General features: G+C 38.3%; 1 protein-coding gene across 2 annotated transcripts in view; it reads left to right on the forward strand.

Moving 5' to 3' along the window:
• The first annotated feature begins 1,555 nt into the window (after positions 1-1,555).
• The window catches only part of SPC25 (SPC25 component of NDC80 kinetochore complex), a 44,711-nt gene continuing 19,384 nt past the window's right edge, over positions 1,556-26,882 (forward strand). For both annotated transcript variants that reach the window (XM_017854500.1, XM_017854499.1), the window contains exons 1-7: positions 1,556-1,681; positions 2,466-2,612; positions 2,708-2,773; positions 13,928-14,074; positions 15,457-15,561; positions 17,947-18,045; positions 20,401-20,526. In XM_017854500.1, the coding sequence (XP_017709989.1) occupies positions 2,480-2,612; positions 2,708-2,773; positions 13,928-14,074; positions 15,457-15,561; positions 17,947-18,045; positions 20,401-20,525 (675 nt within the window). In that variant the 5' untranslated portion in view covers positions 1,556-1,681; positions 2,466-2,479 and the 3' untranslated portion in view covers position 20,526. The remainder of the gene's footprint in view (positions 1,682-2,465; positions 2,613-2,707; positions 2,774-13,927; positions 14,075-15,456; positions 15,562-17,946; positions 18,046-20,400; positions 20,527-26,882) is intronic.

Genomic DNA, 26,882 nt, shown 5'->3' on the forward strand with positions numbered 1-26,882 from the left:
CCCTATTCTGTACACTGGGCAGAAAGAAGAGCTGGTTGTCTCTAGCTATCCTTGGGGATAAGAGAGAAATTATTCAGCCAGTCTTTCAGAAATGAAAATTTTGACAAATGACAAAGAAACTTCTGCCTCACATCCTGATTGGGGAGGAGCACTCAAAGAATAAAAAACAATAGACACCCCGAGGCTGCCCTAATAACCACACATTGGTAGGGCAATCACCCGTCTTAGCTGAAGACCCAAAGAGAGCAAGAATTTTCACTAAACAGTCTGATAAAGACCAGTGTAAAAACTTAGTGAGGAATTCATCAACATGATACCAATTCAGCCCCCTTCCATGAATCTTCTTAAGTACTGTCTTCACTAATGTGTTACTGTGGAAACCCTAAAAATGAGTACCAGCACTCAATCAGCTGAAGTTCTGAGATGCTCGATTCATAAAATTTTGCTTTAAGGTAAATAGTATCAGATATATAAAATCAGAAGTTCTTGGGAAAATATTTGGAAATGAAAGGAGATTTATCGTAGTAAACTGTATGTCTAACTGTATTAATAGCAGTCTCTAGGCTGCAAGGTGACTTTTGGGCATACTGTGAAGTGTTAAATATTCATAATAACCTGTCCTGGTTTCACAGGTCTTAATTTAGTTCTTGGATAAAGAATGGCTAATATCTGGTCCTCTGAGCATGTTGTTTACATATTTATTTCTTGTTGGTGTTTGTATTGTTGATGAAAATGAAAAGAAACTAGTATAGTAACGATCTTTTGGTGTATAATAGAGACTTTATTTTCACAAACATACCATAGTCTAAGATGAAAATAATAACTTTGACCTCATTATTTTAGCCAGCTTTATTTTCCATTCTTCAGAAAGCGTATTCTCTAGGTTCTTTCCCTAGTTTCTTTCTTCCTCAGCTTTACCAAGAAGGATTCAAATACCGAATCCATGTCACCTTTCGGAGTTTCTGAACAACGCAGACTCTCTGCAGCTTGTCTACTTTGGCAAATCCTAGTTGAATACCTTGTGCCTCATTCCTGTCCTCAAGGAACACAGCAGGTGATTTTGATAGTGCTCTAGTTTCTTCCACTTCTGCAAGATAGTAACATAGTGTTCTATTAGGCCTCCAAAACATTGTTAGAGAAGCTGGGGGTGTAGAAAAGAAGGAATATTTTGTAAGCAGTAAAACCTATTCTGAGGACCATCTTAATGTTTCTGCCCACTCATAATTGAAGTCAACTTTACAAGGTGAATACAAAGAAGAGGATGTATTTCTTGCAAAAGATACGATTAAAGGTCAATATATATATTTGTTCCAGAAACCTTTATTTGTAGCCGATGAATGACTTGTCGTGGGCGAGCTCTTCGGGTGCTATTAATACTTTCGGGTCACAGACCCTGACTGTTGTTCAGAAAAGAACTACGAATCCCAGAATGCCTTTCCCCCCCCCCATTTTCCCCGCGAGAATCCAAGGGTGAGTTCAACCAATCCTGTCATGAAGAGCCTGTGCTATCGGCCAATCAGAAGGCGAACGTGCGCCTGGAGGCGGGTGGCGGGAAGTGCACTAGGTTTGAAATTGGAAAGTTGGCGGGGCTGTGGGAGCTGCGTCTGGAGCTCGGCTGTTGGCTACAGTGGGCACTTATCTGGTGTGGGGAAGGCGGCGGGACTCAGGCCTGCCTGCGAAGGTGAGGGAGGTGGGCGCCGAGCCGGGCTCCTCGGCCCACCTGTCGCGATAGGGGAAACTGAATTTGGAGGCGGAATGTGTGTATTTGCGGCGGCGTTTGTGAAATGCGCATCTTGTTGCTGTTTGGGTCTCACAGCCTGGTGGAATGGGCAGCTGCGAACCCCAAGTGTTCTGGGTTTCACTGCAGGAGATATCTGTGGACCTCCTGGGAAGGTTTTAGCGTCGCAGAGTACTGGCAGGTCCAGGATTCTCCCAGGACCTCCTTTTACAGAGGATACTGAGGCCCGAGGTGACTTGCATACATCCTGGACAGAACCCTCTCAACTCCCACCTTAGTCCCTATTTTACTGTTAACTTTTACTGTTCTGAGGTGGAGGAGAGAAACAGGGTTGAGGTGTGGGGTCTTATTCTATGGGAGGGTGCCGGCCACCTGGCGATACTGATGATCTTTGATCAGAAAGGGTTAGAGTTGGAAAAGGTGTTTTAGAAGTCAACGGTTTTACTTGTGAGAAAATGGACCCAGGGTCATAGCGTGTTTAAGTGTCCTGTGCAGTTACACTTACCTACTAACAAGCTGCTAGAAGGTAAAGGTATCCTGAATTCTTGCTGCACCTTAACAACAGTTAAGCCCAGGTTACTTGATCTACTCTTGAATACCTAGAATTAAAGATAAGTTGCTATTTTCTAGCAAAGGACAAATTGCCAAAATACTGTATACCTGATTGGAATATGTGGTTGATTTGATTTCAATAAGTTAAGAAATGCAATGTGTATTCTGTTTTTAGCATTGTCCTACATAATGGTAGAGGATGAACTGGCACTGTTCGATAAAAACATAAATGAATTTTGGAATAAATTCAAAAGTACGGACACCTCCTGTCAGATGGCGGGACTAAGAGATACCTACAAGGACTCCATCAAAGCATTTGCAGGTACCTAATGTTAACTTGTATCATGCTGTTTTTGCTGTTCTAGTTTATTTTTTAGTGTTATTTCAGCTGAATTGAAAGTTCAATTTCTCTTTCAGAAAAGCTGTCTGTGAAATTAAAGGAAGAAGAACGAATGGTTGAGATGTTTCTGGAATATCAAAATCGTATGTGAAAAAGTATAAATCATGGGTTTTTTTAGATAATACATCTTTATCATGAAATCTCATACAAGTAAGACAACATATTTTGTGTGCACAAGTGCATATATGTTGTGTGTGTATATATACACATATATATGTGTATATATGTATATGTATATACACACACATGTGGTGGCTCACGCCTGTAATCCCAACACTTTGGGAGGCCAAGGTGGGTGGATCCCTTGAGCCCAGGAGTTCAAGACCAGCCCAAGCAATATGGTGAAACCCCATCTCTACAAAAAATTAAAAAAAAAAAAAAAAAATATATATATATATATATATATAGAGAGAGAGAGAGAGAGAGAGAGAGAGAGATACACACACATATACACATACACACACAAAATACGTACACATTAACACATATACATGTGCTTATATATAGGAATAAATATTGAGATACCATACAGCTTAAGAAAGAACATCCTACATTATACCTTCTCCCACCTTCCACAACTAACCTATCAATATATTGTTTAGTATTATGGAGGTTTTTTGTTTTTTGAGACAGCGTCTCACTTTGTCAGCCAGGCTGGAGTGCAGTGGCATGATCTGGGCTCACTTCAGTCTCGACCTTCTGGGCTCAAGTGACACTCCCACTTGAGTGGTTGCTAAGTTGCTGGGACCACCGGTGCATGCCACCACGCCTGGCTAATTTTGTATTTTTTGTAGAGATGGCATTTCACCATGTTGTGTAGGCTGGTCTTAAACTCCTGGGCTCAAGCGGTCTGCCCACCTTGGCCTCCCAGAGTGCTGGGATTTCAGGTGTGAGCCACTGTGCCTGGCCTCTAGTATTGTGTTTTTGAATGTTATATAAATGGCATTCTCTTGTATGTCTTCTGTCCATTTTTTCACTCAGCACTATACTTGTGGGATTTGTCAGTGCCAAAGTATAAATGCCAGTATTTTTTAAAAGATGAGTTTTCACGTTGGAAATCACAGCCTGGGGATTGAAAAGCTGGAGTTCTCTCAGCTCTGTTAGTACTCTGGCAGTGTTTCTCGCCATATTTTTACTCCTATTCTTGCCATCTTATTTCTACCACTCTCCAGGTTGTCCAGAGTGAATCAGTAGCTTTTACTGAGACCTGGCAGTTGTTACTGAGTTCTTACACACAGGACACAAACTTGTGTCCACAGTTTAAATTCCACTAGAGATACTACATTCCAGCCTGGGCGACAGAGTGAGACCCTGTCTCCAAAAAAAAAAAAAAAAATTGTAATTGTTGTTATAATAATGTAATAGATGCTGTGTGAGGATGAGGATGGAATCTGGAGGGTTTGATTCTTCCAGTGAGGATTGCAGGATATTTAATAGCTAACCATTATCTTGTATACCGCGTGCCAGGCCCTGTTCTAAGCTCTTTGCATATATTGACTCATGGATCCTCACAACAACCCTAAGAGGTATAGATACTGCTTTTAGTCTTACATGTTAGACTTTTATGACAAAATAAGCACAGAGAGGTTAAGCAGCTTGCTCATGGTTAGATAGCTGATAATGAAGAGAAATATGATTTGAACCTACAGTCTGATTATACCATGCTACTTTGGAGGAGATCACATAAAGAAGGGTTAGGGATGTTTAACAGAGTCAACATTACATTCTAGGAAGAGGAAACAGCACATGAAATGTGGCAGGAACACAAGAGCTTGTTATGTTCTGGGATGGCTAGAATACACTGTGGATGGGGAGTGGCGGAGAAGTGGCTGGAAGAACTGGTTGGCCAGATGATGGACATTCCATGTTGGGCAAAGGGGGTTAGACTGTTTTTCAGGAGATAAAGAGTTGCTACAGGATTTCAACCTGGAAAATGATATTGGATTTTTATTTCAGAAGAAGCAATCTAGTAATCATGCACAGTAAACAGGAGGGGAGTGAGACTGTTGTCCATAAAGAGAGCAGTTAAAGGAAAAACCTAGTGTAATAGTACAGGCACATAATGAGTATGGCTTGGACTAGTGACAGGTCTGAGGACTTAGACTCAAGACTGTTGGCCTGAAGGTGAGAATATGTTGTGGTCTAGGATGATTCCTTCTGACATGGAGTATGAATCAGTGGTGACACATTTACTAAGTGAGGGGTTGAAAGAGAGGAGGAGAATGTTTTTATAGGTGGGAAGGAAACATACATGGGTTCAATTTTAAATGTGTTGGGTGAATATGTTGAGTTTATTGTGCAGCAAGTCTTCAGGTGGCAATATCTGGTAGGCAATGGATATATTCATCTGGAAGCCAGCCAGGAAAGTGGTCTTTGCTGAAGATAGGGATTTGTGAGTCTTTAATGAATTTGGGGGGTTGAAGCTATGGAAGAATATGTAGAGTGGAAGAAGGTAGCCTTGGTTAGTAATAATATTTATTTACTCATTACTGTATGCCAGATACTGTGCTAAATGTCTTACATTTACCATCTCCTTCAGTCCTTATGACAGTTGTCCAGGGTTGGTATTATTTATTATTATTATTATTATTATTATTATTATTCCTACTGTACTGATATTACAGTCCCAGAGAGATTGTGATTTGCCCCAGATCATCAGATTAACTCCAGAAGCCTCACTCATCTTGAAAGCATTACGTTTTCTTTTCTTTTTTTTTTTTTTGAGGCAGAGTCTCCCTCTGTCGCCCGGGCTGGAGTGCAGTGGCCGGATCTCAGCTCACTGCAAGCTCCGCCTCCCGGGTTTACGCCATTCTCCTGCCTCAGCCTCCCAAGTAGCCGGGACTACAGGCGCCCGCCACCTCGCCTGGCTAGTTTTCTATTTTAGTAGAGACGGGGTTTCACCGTGTTAGCCAGGATGGTCTCGATCTCCTGACCTCGTGATCCGGCCGTCTCGGCCTCCCAAAGTGCTGGGATTACAGGCTTGAGCCAGCATTACGTTTTCTCTACAGTTTGAGAGAGGGGTAAATGGAAGGGACCAGGAAAGACAGACTTAGTAATTGGAAAACAGAGAAAGGAAGAGAGAAGGTCACTGAAAGGGTGTTGTCAACACTGGAAGTCACACGTAGATCCAGTAAGGTAAAGACTGAGCTGGATATTATTTTGGGAATAAGAAAGGTGGAGGGAATCTGTTCACTGGCTAAATACTTGTTGAGCTACTGCTCTATACCAGGTAATCTTCTAGGAAGATACTGCAGAGAACAAAATAGCCTAAAGTTCTGGAGCCATAAATTCTAATTATCACAAGAAGGAAGATCATCTGTTGAAGGTGAGAGTCATTTACTATGGGTTGGCTTTTAAGTTATTATAAACCCTGAAGTCTGTCTAAGACAGAGATTATCCCTGTTTTACAGATGAGGAAATTGAAGCTCACTGAGGTTAAGAAACTTGCCTAAGGTCTGGGGGTAGATAGAGGATCTAAGATTGCAACCGTAGTGTCTGTGCTCTTTCCATTGTACCATACTGACCTTCATTGGAGTGAAAACGCAAGGAAGGGTTCCTCTGGCGAATAGGAGTGAAAGTTTGAAATGTTGGTCCTGGGAATAAGACAACCAAGTGTGTACACATGCAATAATAGTCACACAGCAGGCCGGGCGCTGTAGCTCACGCCTGTAATCCCAGCACTAAGGGAGGCCAAAGCGGGTGAATCACGAGGTCAAAAGATCAGGACCATCCTGGCCAACATGGTGAAACCCCGTCTCTACTAAAAATACAAAGATTAGGCATAGTGGCGCACGCCTGTAGTTTCAGCTACTTGGGAGGCTTAGGCAGGAGAATAGCTTGAACCTGGGAGGCGGAGGTTACAGTGAGCCAAGATCATGACACTGCACTGCAGCCTGGAGACAAAGTGAGACTCTGTCTCAAAAAAAAAAAAAAAAAAAAAGAAAAAAAATAGTCACACAGCATCAAGGGCGCCAAATTCACGCAGTTCTTCAAATGTTATAATGAAAACACTCTCATATGTAGTATTTAGGTGTCACTACTTTAAAAGTTTTTGTGTTATTATTACTGGATACTCTAACCCCAGGGAATGGGGTAGCCACTGTTATCCCCATTTTACAAATAAGGAAAAGAGTTTCAGAAGTTGTGATTTTGACGGAGGTCCTTGAGTAACAACTGATGAGCTGGATCAGAGTTGAGAACTTTGACTTTCAATCTGGATTTCTTGTATAGTACAATTCTACTTAATTCTTATCTTTAAAGAATAGCATTTTTCTTTCTGGTAAGATGTTTATTTTTAAATTATACTTGACATGATATATGATCATGTTCATATTCTTAGAACATACAGAAAAGTAAACAAAAATATCACCCGTAATGTTGAGAACCACATTTAACAAAATGACTTTCTAGCTTTTATTTTTCATGAGCGATGTAGATTTTTAACAATTATATTCATGGTATCTAGATAACTATCTTTTTTTCCAACTTTGAGAGTATTTTCCCACATTCCTATTTTTTTGAAAATACATTCCATTTTATTGATATACTTTTTTTTTTTTTTTTTTTTTTTTTTTTTTTTTTAGACGGAGTCTCGCTCTGTCGCCCAGGCTGGAGTGCAGTGGCCGGATCTCAGCTCACTGCAATCTCTGCCTCGCGGTTTCACGCCATTCTCCTGCCTCAGCCTCCCGAGTAGCTGGGACTACAGGCGCCCGCCACCTCGCCCGGCTAGTTTTTTTGTATTTTTTAGTAGAGATGGGATTTCACCGTGTTAGCCAGGATGGTCTTGATCTCCTGACCTTGTGATCCACCCGTCTCGGCCTCCCATAGTGCTGGGATTACAGGCTTGAGCCACCGCGCCCGGCCGATATACCATGTTTTAAAAATCATTTACTTGTTAGCCATTGAAGATGTTTTCAGTTTTTCATTATAAATACTGAAAAAGAATTTTTTATATAAATATTTGCATATAGCCTATTTTCTTAGAGTAACTTTGTAAAAATGAAATTGCTGGGTCAAAGGAGGTGAATACTCTTAAGGCTGTTTTATTTTACAATGTCAAAAATATTTTCTAGAAGGACCTTAGCATTTTGCATTCCTCTCAACATTAGTTGTTATTTTTGTAAACATTGTTGTAATAAATGAAAATTGAAATCTTACTGCTTTACTTGCATTTCTGTGATTAATCTGAGGTTAAATTATCTTCCATATTTAGTAACCATCTGCATTCTGTGTTTCATCTGTTTATCCCTTTGTCTGTTTTTTTTCTTAGGAATTTGTATTTGTGTCTTCCTCTTGAGATTAAAATGGTAGCCCATTGTTGGGAGAGGATAGTTTAATGGGCAAAGCATTGTCTTTGAAGTCAAGACCTGAGTTTGAATGCAGTCTATTTATTTTTGAGAAGGAGTCTCGCCCTGTCATCAAGCTGGAGCAGTGGTGCGATCTCAGCTCACTGCAACCTCTGACTCCCTCCCTGGTTCAAGCTGTTCTCCTGCCTCAGCCTCCTGAGTAGCTGGGATTACAGGCACACATCACCACACCCAGCTAATTTTTGTATATTTAGCAGAGACGGGGTTTCACCACGTTGGCCAGGATGGTGTCGATCTCCTGACCTCGTGATCTGCCCGCCTCGGCCTCCCAAAGTGCTGGGATTACAGGCGTGAGCCACTGTGCCTGGCCCTTATTATTTCATCCTAACAAATATAGCTTTGGGCAAATTACTGAACTGCTGAGTCTTTTTCCTCTTCTTTTAAAAAAGTAACAAAAGACTAAAGAATTTACTTTGGATTTCAGCACTGTTTAGAGAATAAACTACCTCTTGAACATTGATTTGATATTTCATTTCTCATATTAACTTCCTAGATATGCCAACATTTNCCCCGATCTCCTGACCTCGTGATCTGCCCGCCTCGGCCTCCCAAAGTGCTGGGATTACAGGCGTGAGCCACTGTGCCTGGCCCTTATTATTTCATCCTAACAAATATAGCTTTGGGCAAATTACTGAACTGCTGAGTCTTTTCCTCTTCTTTTAAAAAAGTAACAAAAGACTAAAGAATTTACTTTGGATTTCAGCACTGTTTAGAGAATAAACTACCTCTTGAACATTGATTTGATATTTCATTTCTCATATTAACTTCCTAGATATGCCAACATTTGTTTGGCATGTCTTTTATAATATTTAGAAGCATAAAATATCTCTTCATATATCCAGATCAAATATGTGTCTCAGACAAGCTTTGCAGTTTTTTTCAAAGAGAGGCTACATATTTCTTGATCTAGGTTGATTCTGAATTTTCTGTTTGTTACCTCTATAAACAAGAATTCCCTGTTGCCTGAGGAATGCTTGTCTTGAGAGATGTTGTTCAAGCGCTGAGAATTCCATGCTCACTTCGATTTGGGAAACAGATCATAGTGTATTTCTCTTTTGAAGATTTATGGTATTTAAAGTCTTCATAAATTTGGTGGTGGACTAACTTGTTTAACTTTGAGAACAAAATTACTCATCCGTGGAGCACATATTTACTTGTAATTAAAATACTGGAATTAAATGACAGTATAGATAGTTTAGTTTATTTGATACAATTCTAGACTACTGGTATTACTAATTGACATTTGATTTTAAAGTGTTTAGATTTCATTTAAGTATTAGTAAAACTAAATCTTTAACTCAAAAATTCAAAAGCACATTATAAAGCACCCTTGAGCTCTACTGGCTCTGGTTATTTGACCTTGGTAACCTCTGCCCTAGAGCTCTTAGGCTTTTTGTGCCTTCCTGCCTTATTTAGTCCCCTGATGGACACTTTGGGGACACTGTCTCTGGGCAGTGGGCCCCAAGTAGCAGCAGTTGTATCTTTCTTCCGACAAACAGAGGAAGAAGTGGCCCTGCCAGGGTTATTCTCCCAGCAGAGAGGTCTGGCCAGGTTTATGCACAGGCATTATTGTTTTTATTTTGAGCATGGGCATGAGAAAGGGGTGGGTAGTTGCAGAAGCTGAGTGTTTAAGAGGGCTAGGGCAAGAAGAACTTGTACAGATAGTGACAGGGACATGGGGGAGGCAGGGAGGTTAGAGGGATTAAAGCCAAGGAGTAATGAGGTGCTGGCCAATATGTGAGACATATATAAAGGCCAGTATTTTGGTACATGGATACCTTGTTGAATTGCACTTCCCTTTATTACACTTTACAGATATTGCAATTTTTACAAATTAAAGGTTAATGGCAACCATGTGTCAAGCAAGTCTATGGGCACCATTTTTCCATCAGCATGTGCTGACTTCATGTCTATCATATATTGGTAATTCTCACAAGATTTCAGACTTATCATTATTATATTTCTTGTGGTGCTCTATAATCAGTGATCTTTTACATTACTGTTGTAATTGTTTTAACTGCCATGAATGACACCCATATAAGATGACAAACTTAATGGATAAATGTTGAGTAACTTCTGACTGCTCCACCGACCAGCCATTCCTGTCATTCTTCCTCTCCTTGGGCCTCCCTAGTCCCTGAGACACAGCAGTATTGAAATTAGGCCAATTAATAACCCTATAGTGACCTCTAAGTGTTCAACTGAGAGAAGGAGTCATAGGTCTCTCACTTTAAAGCAAAAGCTAGAAATGATTAAGCTTAGTGGGAAAGTGTATTAGAAGCTGAGAAAGGCTGAAAGCTTGGCCTCTTGCGCCAGTTAGCAAAAGTGCTAATTCAGTGAACACATGAATGATAAGAGAGAGACAGCCTTATTGTTAATGTAGAGAAAGTTTTAGTGGCCTGAATAGAAGAGCAAACAAAACACAACATTCATTTAAGCAAAAGCCTAATCCAGGATAAGACTCTAGCCCTCTTCAATTCTATGAAGACTTGAGAAAGATGAGGAAGTTTCAGAAGAAAAGTTTGAAGCTAGCAGAAGTTGGTTCATGAGATTTAAGGAAAGTAGCTGCCTCCATAACATAAAAGTGCAAGATGAAAGCAGCAGTGCTAATGTAGAAGCTACAGCAAGTTATCTAGCTAAGATCATTGAATGAACAGATCATTAAAGAACAGATTTTCGATGTAGATGAAACAGTTTTCTATTGGAAGAAGATACCATCTAAGACTTTCATAGCTAGAGAGAAGTCAACACCTGGCTTTGAAGCTTCAAAGGACAGGCTGACTGTTTTTAGGGACTAATGCAACTGGTGACTGTAAGTTGAAGCCAGTGCTCACTTGCCATTCCCCAAATCCTAGGGCCCTTAAGAATTGTACTAAATCTACTCTGCCTATGTTCCATAAATGGAACAGCAAAGCCTGGATGACAGCACATGTGTATATAGCATAGTTTACTGAATATTTTAGGCCCACCGTTGAGAACTTCTGCTCAGGAAAAAAGATGCCTTTCAAAATATTCCTGCTTGTTAACAATGCATCTGATCAGCCGAGAGTGCTGATGGAAATTAATGTTGTTTTCATGCCTGCTAAGACAACATCCATTCTGCAGCCTATGGATCAAGGGGTAATTTTGACTTTCTTGTCTCATTATTTAAGAAATAAGGCTGTAGCTACCACAAATAGTGATTTCCTTTGATGGATCTGGGCAAAATAAATTGAAAACCTTCCAGAGAAAGGATTCACCATTCTAGATGCCATAAAACATTCATGATTCACAGGAAGAGGTCAAAATATCAACATGAACAAGAGCTTGGAAGAAGTTGATTTTAACCCTCATGGATGACTTTGAGAGGTTCAAGACTTCAATGGAGAAAGTAACTACAGATGTGGTGGAAATCACAAGAGATCTAGATTTAGAAGTGGAGCCTGAAGATGTGACCAAATTGATGCCATCTCATGATAAAACTTGAGTGGATAAGGAGTTGCTTCTTATGGATGAGCAAAGAAAGTGGTATTATGGAATGGAATCCACTCCTGGTGAAGATGCTGTGAACATTGTTTGACAACAAAGGATTTAGACTATTACATAAACTTAGTTGATAAAGTAGCAGCAAGGTTTGAGAAGACTGACTCCCATTTTGAAAGAAGTTCTACTGGGGGTAAATGCTGTCAAACACCATTGTATGCTGCAGAGAAATATTTCATGAAAGAGTTGATTGATGCAGCAAACTTTGTTGTTGTTCTGTTGTAATAAATTGCCACAGCCACCCCAGCCTTCAGCAACTACCACCCTGATCAGTCAGCAGCCATCAACATCAAGGCAAGACCTTCCCCCTGCAAAAGTTTAGGACCTACTGAAGGCTCAGACGATTATTAGCGTTTTTTAGCAATAAAATATTTTTAATTAAGATATGTACATTGGTTTTTTAGCCATAATGCTATTGCACACCTAATAGACTACAATATAGTGTAAAATAACTTTTCTATGTACTGGGAAACCAAAACATTTGTGTGACTTGCTTTATTGCAATATTCGCTTTATCACAGTGATCTGGAATAGAACTTGCAATATCGGCAAAGTATGCCAGTACTTAAAAATAGCACAGAATAGCAAAAACTAATAAAACCAATAAAACAAAGCGCAAAACGAATATTACAGCTATTAATATTAGTATAAACATCTATTCTTACCTATGTATTAATCACTGGTGTTATATACAAAAACTATTGATTTTTTTGGTGTGTAGTACCACAAATTCTGATAGGTTTTCAGTAGATTTTTCTGAGTATTCTAGATAGATGTCTATTGTCTACCTATAATGAAAAATAGTTCTTTTTTTTTTTGTTATAGTTTTACCAGCTAAATGTCTTGGCCAGAAACTTCTAGGGAAATATTAAATAACAGTGCTAACTGGCATCTATTTTATTCCTTTTGGAAATGCCAAATATATATTATGAGATTTGAAAGGTTTTTTGATTTGTTTCTATCATTTTAAATGTCCTTCCATTTATAGTTTAAGAATCAGTGTCAGGAGTGGATGCTGAATTCACATGAAATGTTCCTTCAATTCTTATTCATGTGATAGATTTTCCTAATATTACACCTTTACTATATAAAATCCTTAGAATAAACTATATTTGCTCTTGGTGGACTATTTTTAATGTAAGTTAATATTTTGCTGAGCATCTTTGCACCTATGTTTTTAAGTGAGATTAGTTTATATAGTTGTGGGTAGAGGGCCAGTGCTATCTTTAATTTTTTGTTTTATTCTATTTTATTTATTTATTTTTTTTTGAGACGGAGTCTTGCTCTGTCGCGGCCCAGGCTGGAGCCCAGTGGCCGGATCTCAGCTCACTGCAAGCTCCGCCTCCCGAGTTTACGCCATTCTCCTGCCTCAGCCTCCCGAGTAGCTGGGACTACAGGCGCCCCAGGCGCTCGCGACCTCGCCGGGCTAGTTTTTTGTATTTTTTTTTTTTTTAGTAGGGACGGGGTTTCACCGTGTTAGCCAGGATGATTTCGATCTCTTGACCTCGTGATCCGCCCGTCTCCGCCTCCCAAAGTGCTGGGATTACAGGCTTGAGCCACCGCGCCCGGCCTAATTTTTTGTTTTAGCTTTAGAATTATGCTTACATTGTAAGCTTTGCCTGCCCACCTGTCTTCCTTCACTTATTTCTGTCTTTCGGTATGTTCCAGAATAATTTATATAGCATTAGAGTGAGCCTTTTCCTCAAAGCACTGTGTAAAGCCATCTTCTAGAGTTTGGTTATTGGCCAGGCGTGGTGGCTAGCCCTGGTAATCCCAGCACTTTGAGAGGCTGAGGTAGGAGGATTGCTTGAGCCTAAGAGTTTGAGACTAGCCTGGGCAACATAGTGAGACAAAACAATTGAAAAATCAGCCAGGCGTGATGTGGCATGTGCCTGTAGTCCCAGGTACTCAGGAGGCTAAGGTGGGAGGCTGCAAGGAGTAGTGATTGTGCCACTGCATTCCAACCTGGGCAACAGCGAGACCCTGTTTCAAAAAAATATAAAAATAAAAAATAGAGTTTGGTTATCTTTGTTGGTAGTTTTTATTTCTGTAATTACTGGGAGTAGGGAGCTGCAAGGGTCATGATCTTTTGATTTTCTGTTTCTTGGTTTAATTTGGTATGCTCATTTTAAGAAGCTTTTCTGTCTCACTTTTTTTAAAGATGAGTAGGAAAAAATAGATTAGGATTTTTTTCTTTTTTGTCTTTTATAAATTTTGAATCATTAGAAAATGCTTATCAGTCGAAACGTTCTTTATTAATCTTTATGAAAGTCAGTAAACTTTGGCCTTTTCTTAGATACATGTCAGAGAGCAAAGCTTATTCTAGCTAATACCTTGTGCTTCTTACAGAGATCAGCAGGCAAAATAAGCTCATTCAAGAAAAGAAGGATAACTTGTTAAAATTGATTGCTGAAGTAAAAGGCAAAAAGCAGGAATTGGAAGTACTGACTGCAAATATCCAGGATCTTAAGCAAGAATATTCTAAGAAGAAGGAAAGTAAGTTTCCTGTTGTAAACATACTGACCTAAAATGGAAAGTGGTGACGGTTCACTATTATTAAGTACATCTTGCCTGTTCAAGTTCATTGCTAAAAATGGATTACAGTACCTCAGGGCATTACCAGCCACTCATCTCTGCAAGATGTCATTGAAGTTAGCTAACTGGGTTTTATTTACTTAACTTAAAGGGCCTTCTCTTGTGATTTTTTAATATAATCAGTAATAATGAAATTGATATGAGGTTTTATTTATTTATTTATTTATTTTTCCTGAGACAGAGTTTCACTCTTGTTGCCCAGGCTGGAGTGCAATGGCACGATCTTGACTCAGTGCAACCTCCACCTCCCAGGTTCAAGCAATTCTCTTGCCTCAGCCCCCCGAGTAGCTGGGATTACAGGCACCTGCCACCATGCCTGGCTAATTTTTGTATTTTTAGTAGAGACAGGGTTTTCACCATGTTGGCCAGGTTAGTGTCGAACTCCTGACCTCAGGTGATCCACCTGCCTCAGCCTCCCAAAGTGCTGGGATTACAGGCGTGAGCCACCATACCTGGCTGATAAAAGGTTTTAATTAAGCAGAGTGAGAAGTGGTGTCCCTAAATAAAATTTGCTTTGGACAAGCCATAGTGTACTTTATGCAACAAATATTTATTGACCATACATTCTCTGCTAGGTAATATTAAGTGCTCTTTTTATGCTGCAAAATCTCTTTTGTATAAAGAATTTTCATATTCAGATGAATGCATCTTTTAGAAAGGAGCCTTGTTTGCTCACAAACTAGGTAATCTGTTCTTCAAATCTCCTGAAAATAGCAAAGTTTGTTTTGTTAATGCTTTTTCATGTGGAGTTCTTAACCAAGTCTAAATTGTGAAATTATTTTCTCATTACTTAGGAACTATTGTGCTACTTTAAAGTATACTTAGGGACTATTGTACTAACTTAAAAAAAAGAAAAGAAAAGCTTTTTTTTTTTCATGAAATAAGGCTGACCTCTTATAAGAAACAGTTACACTTAAAGGAATAGAACATTTTCCCATGAAGCAATTCGTTATCTAGAAAAAGCACAATAGTATAAATGAAGTCTGTTTATTTCTATGCCAGCCATATGAATCCCTGGCCTATTTATTTATGCTACTACATAATAAAGCAAGACAAGGCTTATTCTTCTCACTATCTGTATACATTTTCTTGGGCAGTTTTTCCTTCCAACTTGAATGAACAAAAACTTCTTTTAGCTAACTGGTAGATATAGAAACAATAAATGAAAGCAGATTTATAGGCTTGGCATCATTTTATAGTTGATTTTAAGTTTAAAAAATTAACTCAGTGAGCATTAATTTACTATTTAAAACTTTTAATATGTGTGTGTTTTTTAATCACAGCTATTTCTGCTGCTAATAAAGCAAATGCAGAGAGGTTGAAAAGGCTGCAGAAATCTGCAGACTTGTATAAAGATCGACTTGGACTAGAAATTCGAAAAATTTATGGTAAGTTTGTTAATATAAATAAAACACAGGAGATTAAAAAATGTATGTCTTTTCTTAAATAGAGGAGAATTTAAAAAATATTTTCAACTAAAATAATGACATTAACTTTTAGAAAATAGGAAAAAATTACAATTTTAAATTATTCTAACATAATTACTGATGCTCTAGTTATTTATCATTCAGTATTTTAATAAATGTATTTTGGCAGGATTGTCAACATGCAAATAATTTTGTTGTTCCTATCAACATTGTATTATGAGCATTTCCTCAGTTGCTATAGCCTTCATAATGGTAATTTTTAAATAGTGGTATAATAATTCATTCTATTAATATAGCGTAATTTATTCAACCATTTATCTATTGTTTACACATATTTTGCTTCTACCAACATTTGGAATCTGCCAGTTTTTTCAGTTTTAGAAATACAGGTATCCCCTCTTATTCACGGTTTCTGTTACCTATGTTCAACCATGGTCTGACAATATTAAATGGATGAGTATATAGTACAATAAGATATTTTGAGAGGGAGAGAAGCCACATTCAGATAACTATAACTTTTATTACAGTATGTTGTTCTAATTGTTCTATTTTATTATTAGTTGTTATTAATCTCTTCCTGTGCCTAATTTACAACTTAAACTTTATCATAGGTACATATGTATAGGAAAAAACATAGTATGGACAGTCCCTGACTCACGATAGTTCAACTTACAATTTTTTGACTTTATAATCAGTGAATCAGGGTGGTAAGTGCATTTTTGCCCTACAATGTTTTTGACTTTTGATGTGTTTATTGGCACATAATGCCATTGTAAGTCAAGGAGCATCTGTTTACATAAAGAGTGTCTGTGGTTTCAGGCATCTGTTGAGGGTCTTGGAATGTATTTCTCCCTGGTGGATAAAGGGAGACTATTGTAAACCAGTGAGCATTGACTTTCCTGTTTTCTTTGTATGGTTTTTCATAGTATTGTTTCCCAGAGAGGAATTGCTAGGCTAAAACACATGAATATTTTGATGCCTGTTGCATGTATATCACATGTACATCGCTAATGTACGCCAATGTCTGTTGTGTCTGGGCTTCCCAAGATCACTCTCAGCTTTGGTGATTCACTAGAAGGAATTAGCATATAGTCATATTCATGGCTAAGATTTACTGCAGCAAAAGGATACAGAACAGAATCAGCAAAGAAACAATAGCACGTGGGGCAAAGTCTACAGGAAATCTGGCACAAGCCTTCAAGAGTCCTAACCCAGTACAGTCAAACAGGATGTGTGAATTCCTTCAGCATCAAATTGTGACAACACACGTGAAGTCTTGTCTACCAGGAAGCTCATTGGAGGCTCTGGAAGCTTGTACCTGGTTCTCCTTGGACGGTACCCCATGTACCATTTCCCTTTGCTGATTTTGTTATATCCTTTTGCTGTAATAAACCATAGCCCTGAGTATGGCTATATGCTGCTGAGTGAATCCTATGAGTTCTCCTAGTGAATCATAAAAAAGACCACAGCAGCCAAGTTCATTCCATTTTATGGCTGAACAATGTTCTATTGTATGTATATACTATACCCATTCATCTGTTGGTGGACACTGGGTTATTTCCACTTTTTGGCTACTATGAATAATGCTGCTATGAACATTGGCATACAGTTATCTACTTGAGTCTCTGTTTTCAATTCTTTTGGATATATACTTAGGAGTGGAATTGCTGGGTCATATTGTAATTCTATATTTAAACTTTTTGAGGATCTGCCAAAGTGTTTTTCACAGTGGCTGTACCATTTTACATTTCTACCAGCAACGTACTAGGGTTCCAGTTTCTCCACATCCTCACCAACACTGTTATTTTCCATTTATTTATTTGCCATCCTACTGGGTATGAAATGGTATCTCATTGTAGTTTCAGCTTGCATTTACATAATGACTAATGATGTTGAGCATCTTTTCAGGTACTTAATGGGCATTTTTATATATTCTTTGGAGAAATGTTCTTTCAGGTGTTTTGCCCATTGTTGAATTGGGTGGTTTTTAGTTGTAGGAGTTTTAAATACATTCTATGTATTCAACCTTTATCAGATAAATGATTTGCAAATATTTTCTCCCATTCTTTAGGTTGTCTTTTCCTTCTCTTGATAGTGTTCTTTGAAGAACAAAAGTTTTTAATTTTAACAAAGTCCAATTTATCTAGCTTTTCTTTTGTTGACTGTATTTTTGATGTCATTTTGAAACTATAATATATTTTAAAACGAATTTGTAACTTCTGCATTTGGAAATGTTGGTTACGTGACTGTACATACTTAGCAGTGCAGATATTGATCTAAGAAGGAGTAAGAAAGGGTATCGCTATTGAAAGCTTTGGCACACTAAATAGTTCAATCTCTTTTCAGGTGAGAAATTGCAGTTTATATTCACTAATATTGACCCTAAGAATCCTGAGAGCCCATTTATGTTTTCTCTGCATCTAAATGAAGCAAGGGACTATGAAGGTATGTACTAATATCTCCTATCTGGTATTTAAGATTGGCATTCCAAAATGTTATTTTAATCAGAATATAAAGTAATATGGAGGAAAGCAATAGCTCTAGACTGTATTGCTTCCTTTTTCAGTCTTGCTTCTTGGGTTATAGTCTTCTAAAGGAAGTGAATATAGTCTTGATTTATAGATATTGTCTAGGATCCTTAATTAGTAGCATCTGTTCAGGATGGCACAGTGCCAGAGTGTCTGAAAAATCTAAAAACAAATTCACTGCATTCATGTGCAAATATGAATTTTCCTTTTAGATAACTTTTTAAAAAACTGAAGCTTTAAAGAATATGGCTGCTTAAATGTGAATATTAGAACTTATCCAAGTAGATAATTTTAAAGTCAAATGTAAAATCACCAGAATTTAACAATTTATTTTCCCAAAATACATTTTGAAAACTATTTCATCCTGCAGATCTCACACATTGATAATAAAGGTTAGTTACTGATTCTGCAGCTGGCCAAAAGGCCTTTGGTTTATAAGGAATATATATCTTTGATAATAATGTGAACAAGAAGGGAATAGAAATATGTTTATCTCTTGTTTATTCTTCTAATGCCCCTGTACAAGTAATCCTTAATTTATTGGAATTCATAAAAATGGTTCTCAGCTCATTACACCTGTGCTATCATCTTAAAGCCTTTGTAGCTGACAGACACTCAGGTGAACTACTGAGCTGGCGCAACCCTGTGCCCTGGTGGCTCAGTTCCTATTCCTAGGGAATTTATATTTTGAGAATCTGATTCACATACAGATGTTTGGGTTTTTTTCTCTCTAGATAAATATATTCCAATCTAATTAGTGCTAGATTTTAAAAGCAAGCCCCAAAACCTCTTATCTAGCTTTTCAATTTTCTCTAAATTGGATATTCACTTATGGTATAATCTGATAGTACATGGTAGTATATTAAAATAGAATATACAGGATACATTTTGGACCGGATGCCCTTTGCTGTTGTTTCTCTGCTGTGGTCATGGACCTTGTTTCCTAAGCGGTCTGTACCCAAGAGCTGGAAATCTGATAATGGGTGAATTTCTTTTCCTTTGACCACTTTCACTGGAGACTTGTCCCAGTGTACTAGCTGGTACAACTACATACAAGGATAATACTGTTATTTGTGACTCTGAGTCTCATTTGATTAATAGCCCCTGTAAATACTACTCTTGGAATAGCAACCACATTTTCTAATGCCTGCCATTTCACTTGGAACATTCTAGATATTTCTTTCATAATTGTAAGTTATTAAGGCTGGGCACTGAAAATTGTTCTTTTTTCAGGCTGGGCATGGTGGCTCACGCCTGTAATTCCAGCACTTTGGGAGGCAGAGGCGGGCGGATCACTTGAGGTCAGGAGTTCAAGACCAGCCTGGGCAGCATGGCGAAACCCTGTCTCTACTAAAAATACATAAGTTAGCTGCACATACATGTTACCTGTAATCCCAGCTACTCAGAAAGCTGAGGCAAGAAAACTGCTTGAACCCAGGAGATGGAGGTTGCAGTGAGCTGAGATCTCACCACTGCACTTCCAGGCTTGGTGACAAATCAAGACTCTGTCTCAAAAAAAAGAAAAAAATTGGTTTTTTTTGTTTTTTTGTTTTTTCAAATCCAGTGATCAGAAATGAAAAGTCAGTCAGACCAAAGTTTTGCAGATAAAAATGACTTAATAGCCGGGCGCGGTGGCTCAAGCCTGTAATCCCAGCACTTTGGAAGGCCGAGACCGGCAGATCACGAGGTCAGGAGATCGAGACCATCCTGGCTAACACGGTGAAACCCCGTCTCTACTAAAAAATACAAAAAACTAGCCGGGCGACGTGGCGGGCGCCTGTAGCCCCAGCTACTCGGGAGGCTGAGGCAGGAGAATGGCGGGAACCCGGGAGGCGGAGCTTGCAGTGAGCCGAGATCCGGCCACAGCACTCCAGCCTGGGTGACAGAGCGAGACTCCGTCTCAAAAAAAAATAAAATAAAAAAAAATGACTTAACAGTTTTAAAAAAAAGTTTAAATAGTTAAAACAAAATATATAGGTTTAAGATGATGGGCAGGGTCATTCTGCATCACTAAACTCTCAATCCTTGAGTGCCATCTGCTTAAATTTAAAGCAAGATTATAGTACTTCAGATTTGAATATTTAGAGATTAAATGAAGGAAGGGTCCAAAAGATAGGTGGCATATGAAAATCAAGTGTATCCTTTTTTGCTCAAAGAATTTCATTAAGATGGAATTGACATTCAAAACAGATGAGAGCATCTAAATTAGAAACACTTCTCTGCCATAAAAAATCTCATTCTAATTTTCTTTGATTTTTTTTTTTTTCCCTAGTGTCAGATAGTGCCCCTCATCTTGAGGGCCTAGCAGAATTTCAAGAGAATGTAAGGAAGACCAACAATTTTTCAGCTTTTCTTGCCAATGTTCGGAAAGCTTTTACTGCCACGGTTTATAATTAAGGTACAAATAGTGTATATAAAATGGTTTATTTTCTTCTCTATTTTGTGTCTCTTTTTAAAAGAATTCTCATTATCTGCTGTCTGCCTGTAATTCTTTGGTGTTTTTGTAACATTCTGTGTGGCATACTTCTTTCAATCACAGTAGTCCATCCTTTTCTGCAGTTTTGCTTTTTACAGTTCTAGTCAGTCAACTGTGGTCCAAAAATATTAAATGGGTAGAATGCAGTACAAGACATTTTGAGAGAAAGAAACATTTCATATACATAACTTTTATTACCATATGTTGTTATAATTGTTCTATTTTATTACGTATTGTTGTTAACCTCTTGCTGTGCCTAATTTGTAAATAAAGCTTTATCATAGATATTTGTCTATGGGGAAAAAGCAGTCTATATCGGATTTAGCACTACCTAAGATTTCAGACATCTACTGGGAGTCTTTTAACATCCCCCATGGGTAAGGGAGAACTACTGTATTTTAATTAAAATCTTAGGGAAACATATAAAGTAAAATATGTTCTTTTAATTAATGAAAGATAATTAGTTTACTACTTTTTTTTTTTTTCTGTGAATGTCAGGCATGAGTAACTTGTGGCTAGCACTGGGAATGGAAATTTGTTCAGCCTGCACTGTGTTTCAGTGGTCTCCAAGCTTTTGTACTACTTAATATGGACTCTCAATATTAAAAAATTAAAAGGACGGGCCCAACCTAAGGTTGACAGTTTTTAACATGTACTGGGCAAAATAAACTCTACTATCTTACTATCAACCTAATGTCAAAAAAGAAAGAATATTTTTACCTTACACCAAGAGAGATCTATAATTAGAATAAAGGACGATCCTTCACATCAGAAGAAAGTTGGCAGCATTTTACTAGGATATAGTTTTGAAAATCTAAATGTAGAAATTTATAAACAGTTTCCATTCTGTAATGTTTGCCATTTAATTGTGGTCTGGATATAAGTTTGTCATCTTGAGAGTCTGTTCACCACAGATTAGAGTTCAAACGTCAACTTATTCTAGGACTTTTTTTTTTGTCCTCATCCTTTCTGTGTAAATTTGATGGCATTTAAGTATGCTAGCTATAGTGAAAGCTACATAATACTGTTCCAGTATATCATGAGCACACCTAAAAGCCATAGAACAATGCCTTCCATGCCTTCAGTTGCTTCTCCTGTCTTCTCCCTGAATAATCTGGGGGAAAATTCACACTTGTCGCCCAGTTAGTGAGAGGAAGAAGGGAGTTTCAGAGCAGCCTCTCTCAGTGGCCGCTGTAGGGGCAGAAAGATGTGATACCTTTCTTCATCCATCATTAGGGTCACAACCAACACTCTTATAACAAAAGACAGGTTAACAAGAGAAAAACATAACAAATGTATTTAATCCAAGTTTTATGTGACATGGGAGCCTTCAGAAATGAAGACTCAAATATGCAGGTAAAACTGTCTATTTTTATGCTTATGTTTGATGAAGAATGGAAGAATGGACAGCCATGTAGAAACGTGAGTGGATGAACAAGTGTGATCTAGTGGTAATAAACTGAAGAAACCTGCAAGGCTTGTCTGTTCAGGTCTTTCTTGGGGTCTTTCTGTGTAGCTTTCCTTCTTCCTGGGCGTGGGGCAGGACCCTTATTGAAGGAGGGTCTCATGACATAGTAAGGTGGGGGAAGGTTGGAATAATATTTCTAGGTTTTACAGCTTACTTTGGAGAAGAAGGGAGCAAGAAGCAGGAAGGCAGGAAAAGGTCAGAGACCTTGGTTCTGACGCTGCTTCTGAGGCCTTCTAATCTCTTTTAGTTTAAAGTACTTACCATGCTAAAGCACCATAGTTTGGGGTATCATGTTCTGAGCCCTAACACCACTCATACTTAGGACTTGGCTCAAGGCTTTGCTCATTGCCATGTAGTAGTAGAACTTAACTGAGAAGAATGCTATGGCCTGGTGGAGATGTTATCACTGACACATGCCAGTGTGTAGATCAGCTTTTAGGGACCATTGATTGGTATTTTCTCTAGAGATAAAAGGCTAATAAACTGTCCTGGTGATTGGAATGGGTGCTACTAGCAATAGACCTATCCTATTTCAGCATGGGCTTGTCTGAAGGGAGTATTTTAAGAGAGAGTACAATAAGCAGACTCCAGTTTTTCCTAGGCAGACTTTCACATTTGGCCTTATTTTTTATATACTTATTTAAATGAATGCAAAAAAAGATATCAAAACCCAACTTCGGTTTTTGTGAACCTAGCTTGATTTGGAGCTCAATTTCTATCAGCAGGATCTGTTTCTTCTGGATTGAGCCTCTATGTGGTAGACCACAGCAATTTCAAACTCATCTGGTTCCTGTAAGTTAGTACAGGTGATCAAGGGGCTAAAGTACATGTGTTGGGTTATACTAGATTCCCCCTGAAACCCAGCTATAGAGGCAGATTAACCTCAATAATTGGGCTAAGAATGGGGATGTTATAGTTCTACAAGGGGAAAGACAGCTTAGATGTTTGGCATTAGAAACATTAGATGACTATCTGCAGTGAGTATGTGTTGACTGAATTTCTCCACTTGAAATATATCTACAGTGAACAAATGTAACAAAACTTGAGGGAAGGTCTTGTCTCAAAGAAGACTAAAGAAAGGTCATATCTCATACTGCAAACTCGATGACATAATGTTTTGAACCATACAGTAAGAAGGCACTAGGCATTGACCCAGCTTGCCTAAGCAAGAAGAAATTCTGAAAGATCTCTTTCACCAGCAAGTTGGAGAAATGAGAATTGGGGATGAGAGAAGAAATGGGTAGATCCCCACATAGGGCCCATTTTTCCTCAAGGAATAGCCATTCTTCACTTCTAACTGGTGGGTGGAATGGGGTCAAGATCTGAGAATGAGATTCCATAGCAGGAAATTCCCAAGAGGATAACATAGGAACGAGCAGACACAGTGGCTCACAGCTGTAATCTCAGCACTTTGGGAGGCTGAGGCAGGCCTCCCAAAGTTCGAGACCAGCCTGACCAACATGGTGAAACCACGTCTCTACTAAAAATACAAGAATTAGCTGGGCATGGTGGCACGTGCCTGTGATCCCAGCTACTCAGGAGGCTGAGGCAGGATAATCACTTGAACCCAGGAGGTGGAGGTTGCAGTGAGCCAAGATCGCGCCACTGCACCCCAGCCTGAACAACAAAGCAAGACTCCATCTCAAAACAAAGCGTAGGAACCAGTTTTGCTACTGGAATCCAAAGTCAAATACACAAAGAAAAATATATTATTATGAACAGAGGGCAGAGGGCCTTGGGCCATAGAACATTATACGATTAGACTGATTTGTTTTCTTAGCAGGGAAGTTGATTCATTCCAAGACTGGGGATTATTCTAACAAGCCTGGTCAGCTGGCCATCTTAAAATAATGGTTAATACCTTTTTTTTTTCTTTTGTGCACTTCCTACATGCCCAGCACTGTTCTAAGCCCTAAGTCCTTTACCTCCATCTACTCATTTACGTTCTCACAACAATCTGTGAGGTAGATACTATTGAAATTTTTGTTCTACAGATAAGGAATACAAGGTACAGAGTTTAAATGACTTAAAGTCACACTGCTGCTGAGTGTTAGAGTTGGGATTCAAACCCAGATGACAAGCTGGCAACTGAATCCACGAGTTTCACCTAGATCTAGACGATGCCTTATAGCCTTTCTATACTACATTACAGGGAAAGTATGCAAAAACAAAGTTCTTAAAGATTCTCAACAAATTTGAATTTCTATAATATAATTTGGGTTTTGTGTTTCTATAGAAATACAATGATTAAGAAAAAGAACTAAATTGTCTTGAAAGCAGAGGAGGACTATGCTTTGTCTGGATCCTTAGGAAATAGCCTCACTAAAATGGCAAAAGAGCTGCAGATCTCAGGGAAACAGTGAGCAGAGTATGAGGTGTTTAGAACCCCAGTGGCTCATTGAGAACAGTCACTAGGGATGTAGACTGCAGTCATCAACCCAGGTCTTTTTGGAATGGTGTGTGAGAGGGCTATTAATTTGTGCACAAGTTTTTAATCTGTTTGAGCAAATATAAAAGCCTTAGGCTGAGCATGGTGACTTAATGCCTGTAATCCTAGCACTTTGGAAGACTGAGGAGGCCAGGAGTTCAAGACCAGCCTGGGCAACAAAGCCAGACCCCATCTCTAAAAAGAATTTAATTTGCCAGGCATGGTGGTACATGCCTATAGTCCCAACTACTTGCAAGACAGAGGTGGAAGGATTGCTTGAGCTCAGCAGTGAGCTCCAGCCCTAGGTGACAGAGAAAGACCCTATCTCTTTAAAGCAAAACAAAAACGAAACTTAATTTTTGAAGTTTACTATATACCCACCTAGGGATATTTTGGAGCTGATACTAATATATTAGCTCACATTTTAAAGTTGATGCATTATGAAAATTCCACTTGAGCTGATTAATAACACATATAAAAGGCAAACTGAGCTACCTTAGTATACTTGCTTTTTTATGCATTATGTTTAAGATGATGTGTCATAACAATGAAATAATTTTTAAACATTTAAAATCTTCCTAATGTGGAAATAAAGCACAAGATACACAGACAAGATACTTTCTTAAGTGGGAAAATATAGGCACAAATGTAAGTAACACTGCTTGAAATGGAATCCAAATGGGGTCACTCATCTATTCTACATTTTGTAATAAGATGGTACAGTCTCTAAAATTAATCTCAGTAACAAATTAAGTTAAAAAAAAAAAAAGCACAAAATTACTACAGTGTTCTACTAATGTATCCAAAGTTTCAATTTCCAAGCTAATGAGAATTAGAAAGTGTTGGTTATTTTTCGATTCAGAAAATCCTGTACAGACATAATTAGTTATGTTTGAATTTGTATACCATGGTGGCATTTAGCTCTCTTACCTAGCAGTGTCTGGGATATAGTAGAAGCTTAATAAATACGTATTAATGTTGAACACATTATCAAGACTCAACAGAAAATTATTTGATGGGGAATCAAAATTGTACTTCGTAAAAGAGGTGGCTTGTTCAACAATATCTGCAGGCATGTTGCTAAGGTGTTTGGACATTTTTGGAAGTTAAAGATGGCTGCTGTTTTTTGAGACAGGGTCTCACTCTGTCGCCCAGGCTGGAGTCCCGAGTAGTTAGGACTACAGGCATGCACCACCACACCCAGCTAATTTTTGTATTTTTTGTAGAGACAGGGTTTTGCCATGTTACCAGGCTGGTCTCAAACTCTTGGGTCCAAGGGATCCACCCACTTCAGCCTCCCAAAGTGCTGGGATTTCAGGCATGAGCCACTGAACCCGGTGAGCACTTCTTGACTCAGTAACAAGCTGACAGAGAACAAGTTCCTTTCTGAATAAAGATAAGAATTTCATCTAAATAGAAAAAGAGTCTATCAGTTAACGGGAGGATCTATATACTATATAAAATCAGCCCTTTCTTGGTATTGTTAGTATATCGTAGTGTGAAATATGAAAAGTGTATGATATGGTGTGAAGAATGTTTCAAGTTTAGACACACATTTTCCTTTTTCCTTAGCAACTAGGCAAGCTGGAAGTAGCAACTGAGAATAAGGTCTAGCAAATGGAAAAACTTCAAGGGAGAAGTTATTTTACTCAACTTAGTGTTTATGAGAATTTTGGAAAGAGGCAATGTTTGAGATTCAAATAAATGTTATCTATATAATGGCAAATGTTGAATATTTTAACTTGTCTTGCAAAAAGCTCTATATTCTGGCACCAACATGGTATTGTGGGGGAAAAAAGTTGAGAATTAAGACGCAGGCCAGTCTTTGCTCTACTATTGAAGCTGATACATGACCTTGTGCAAGTTATTTACCCTTTTTGAGGGTCACTTTTCTCATCTGGCCATACTCTATTATGTGTGTGGTTTCCCAGACTTGGGGGAAATGAAGAAGATTTTCTTTTATTCCCAATTAACTAAAAGTAATTGTGAATATTTGTTGAATTTTATGTTTTTCTGTACTTACATAAATTTTCATCTTTAACCTATTAATGTGATTTACATTAACAAGCTTTTGAAAAAAAATGTTGAATTAACTTTGCCTTTTTGGAATAAATCCACTTTAGTCATGTGCAGTCTTTTTTTTAATACAGTGTTGGCTTCAGTTTATGAATATTTTGTTTTGAATTTTACATCTATAGTCATGAGTGACATTGGGTTATAATTTCCCCATGTATATTTTCTATTTCCTGAAAAGTTTGAATAAGATTATTGTTTTGAACTCACTTATAAAACTATCTGGTCTTGTGGGGATTTTTTTGTAGGAAGAGTTTTAAAAGGTACTCATTATATTTCTTTAACAGTTATTAAATCATTCAGTTATTG

Source organism: Rhinopithecus bieti, unplaced genomic scaffold, assembly GCF_001698545.2.
Source record: "Rhinopithecus bieti isolate Rb0 unplaced genomic scaffold, ASM169854v2 scaffold_37314, whole genome shotgun sequence".
NCBI classification, from domain to species: Eukaryota; Metazoa; Chordata; class Mammalia; order Primates; family Cercopithecidae; genus Rhinopithecus; species Rhinopithecus bieti.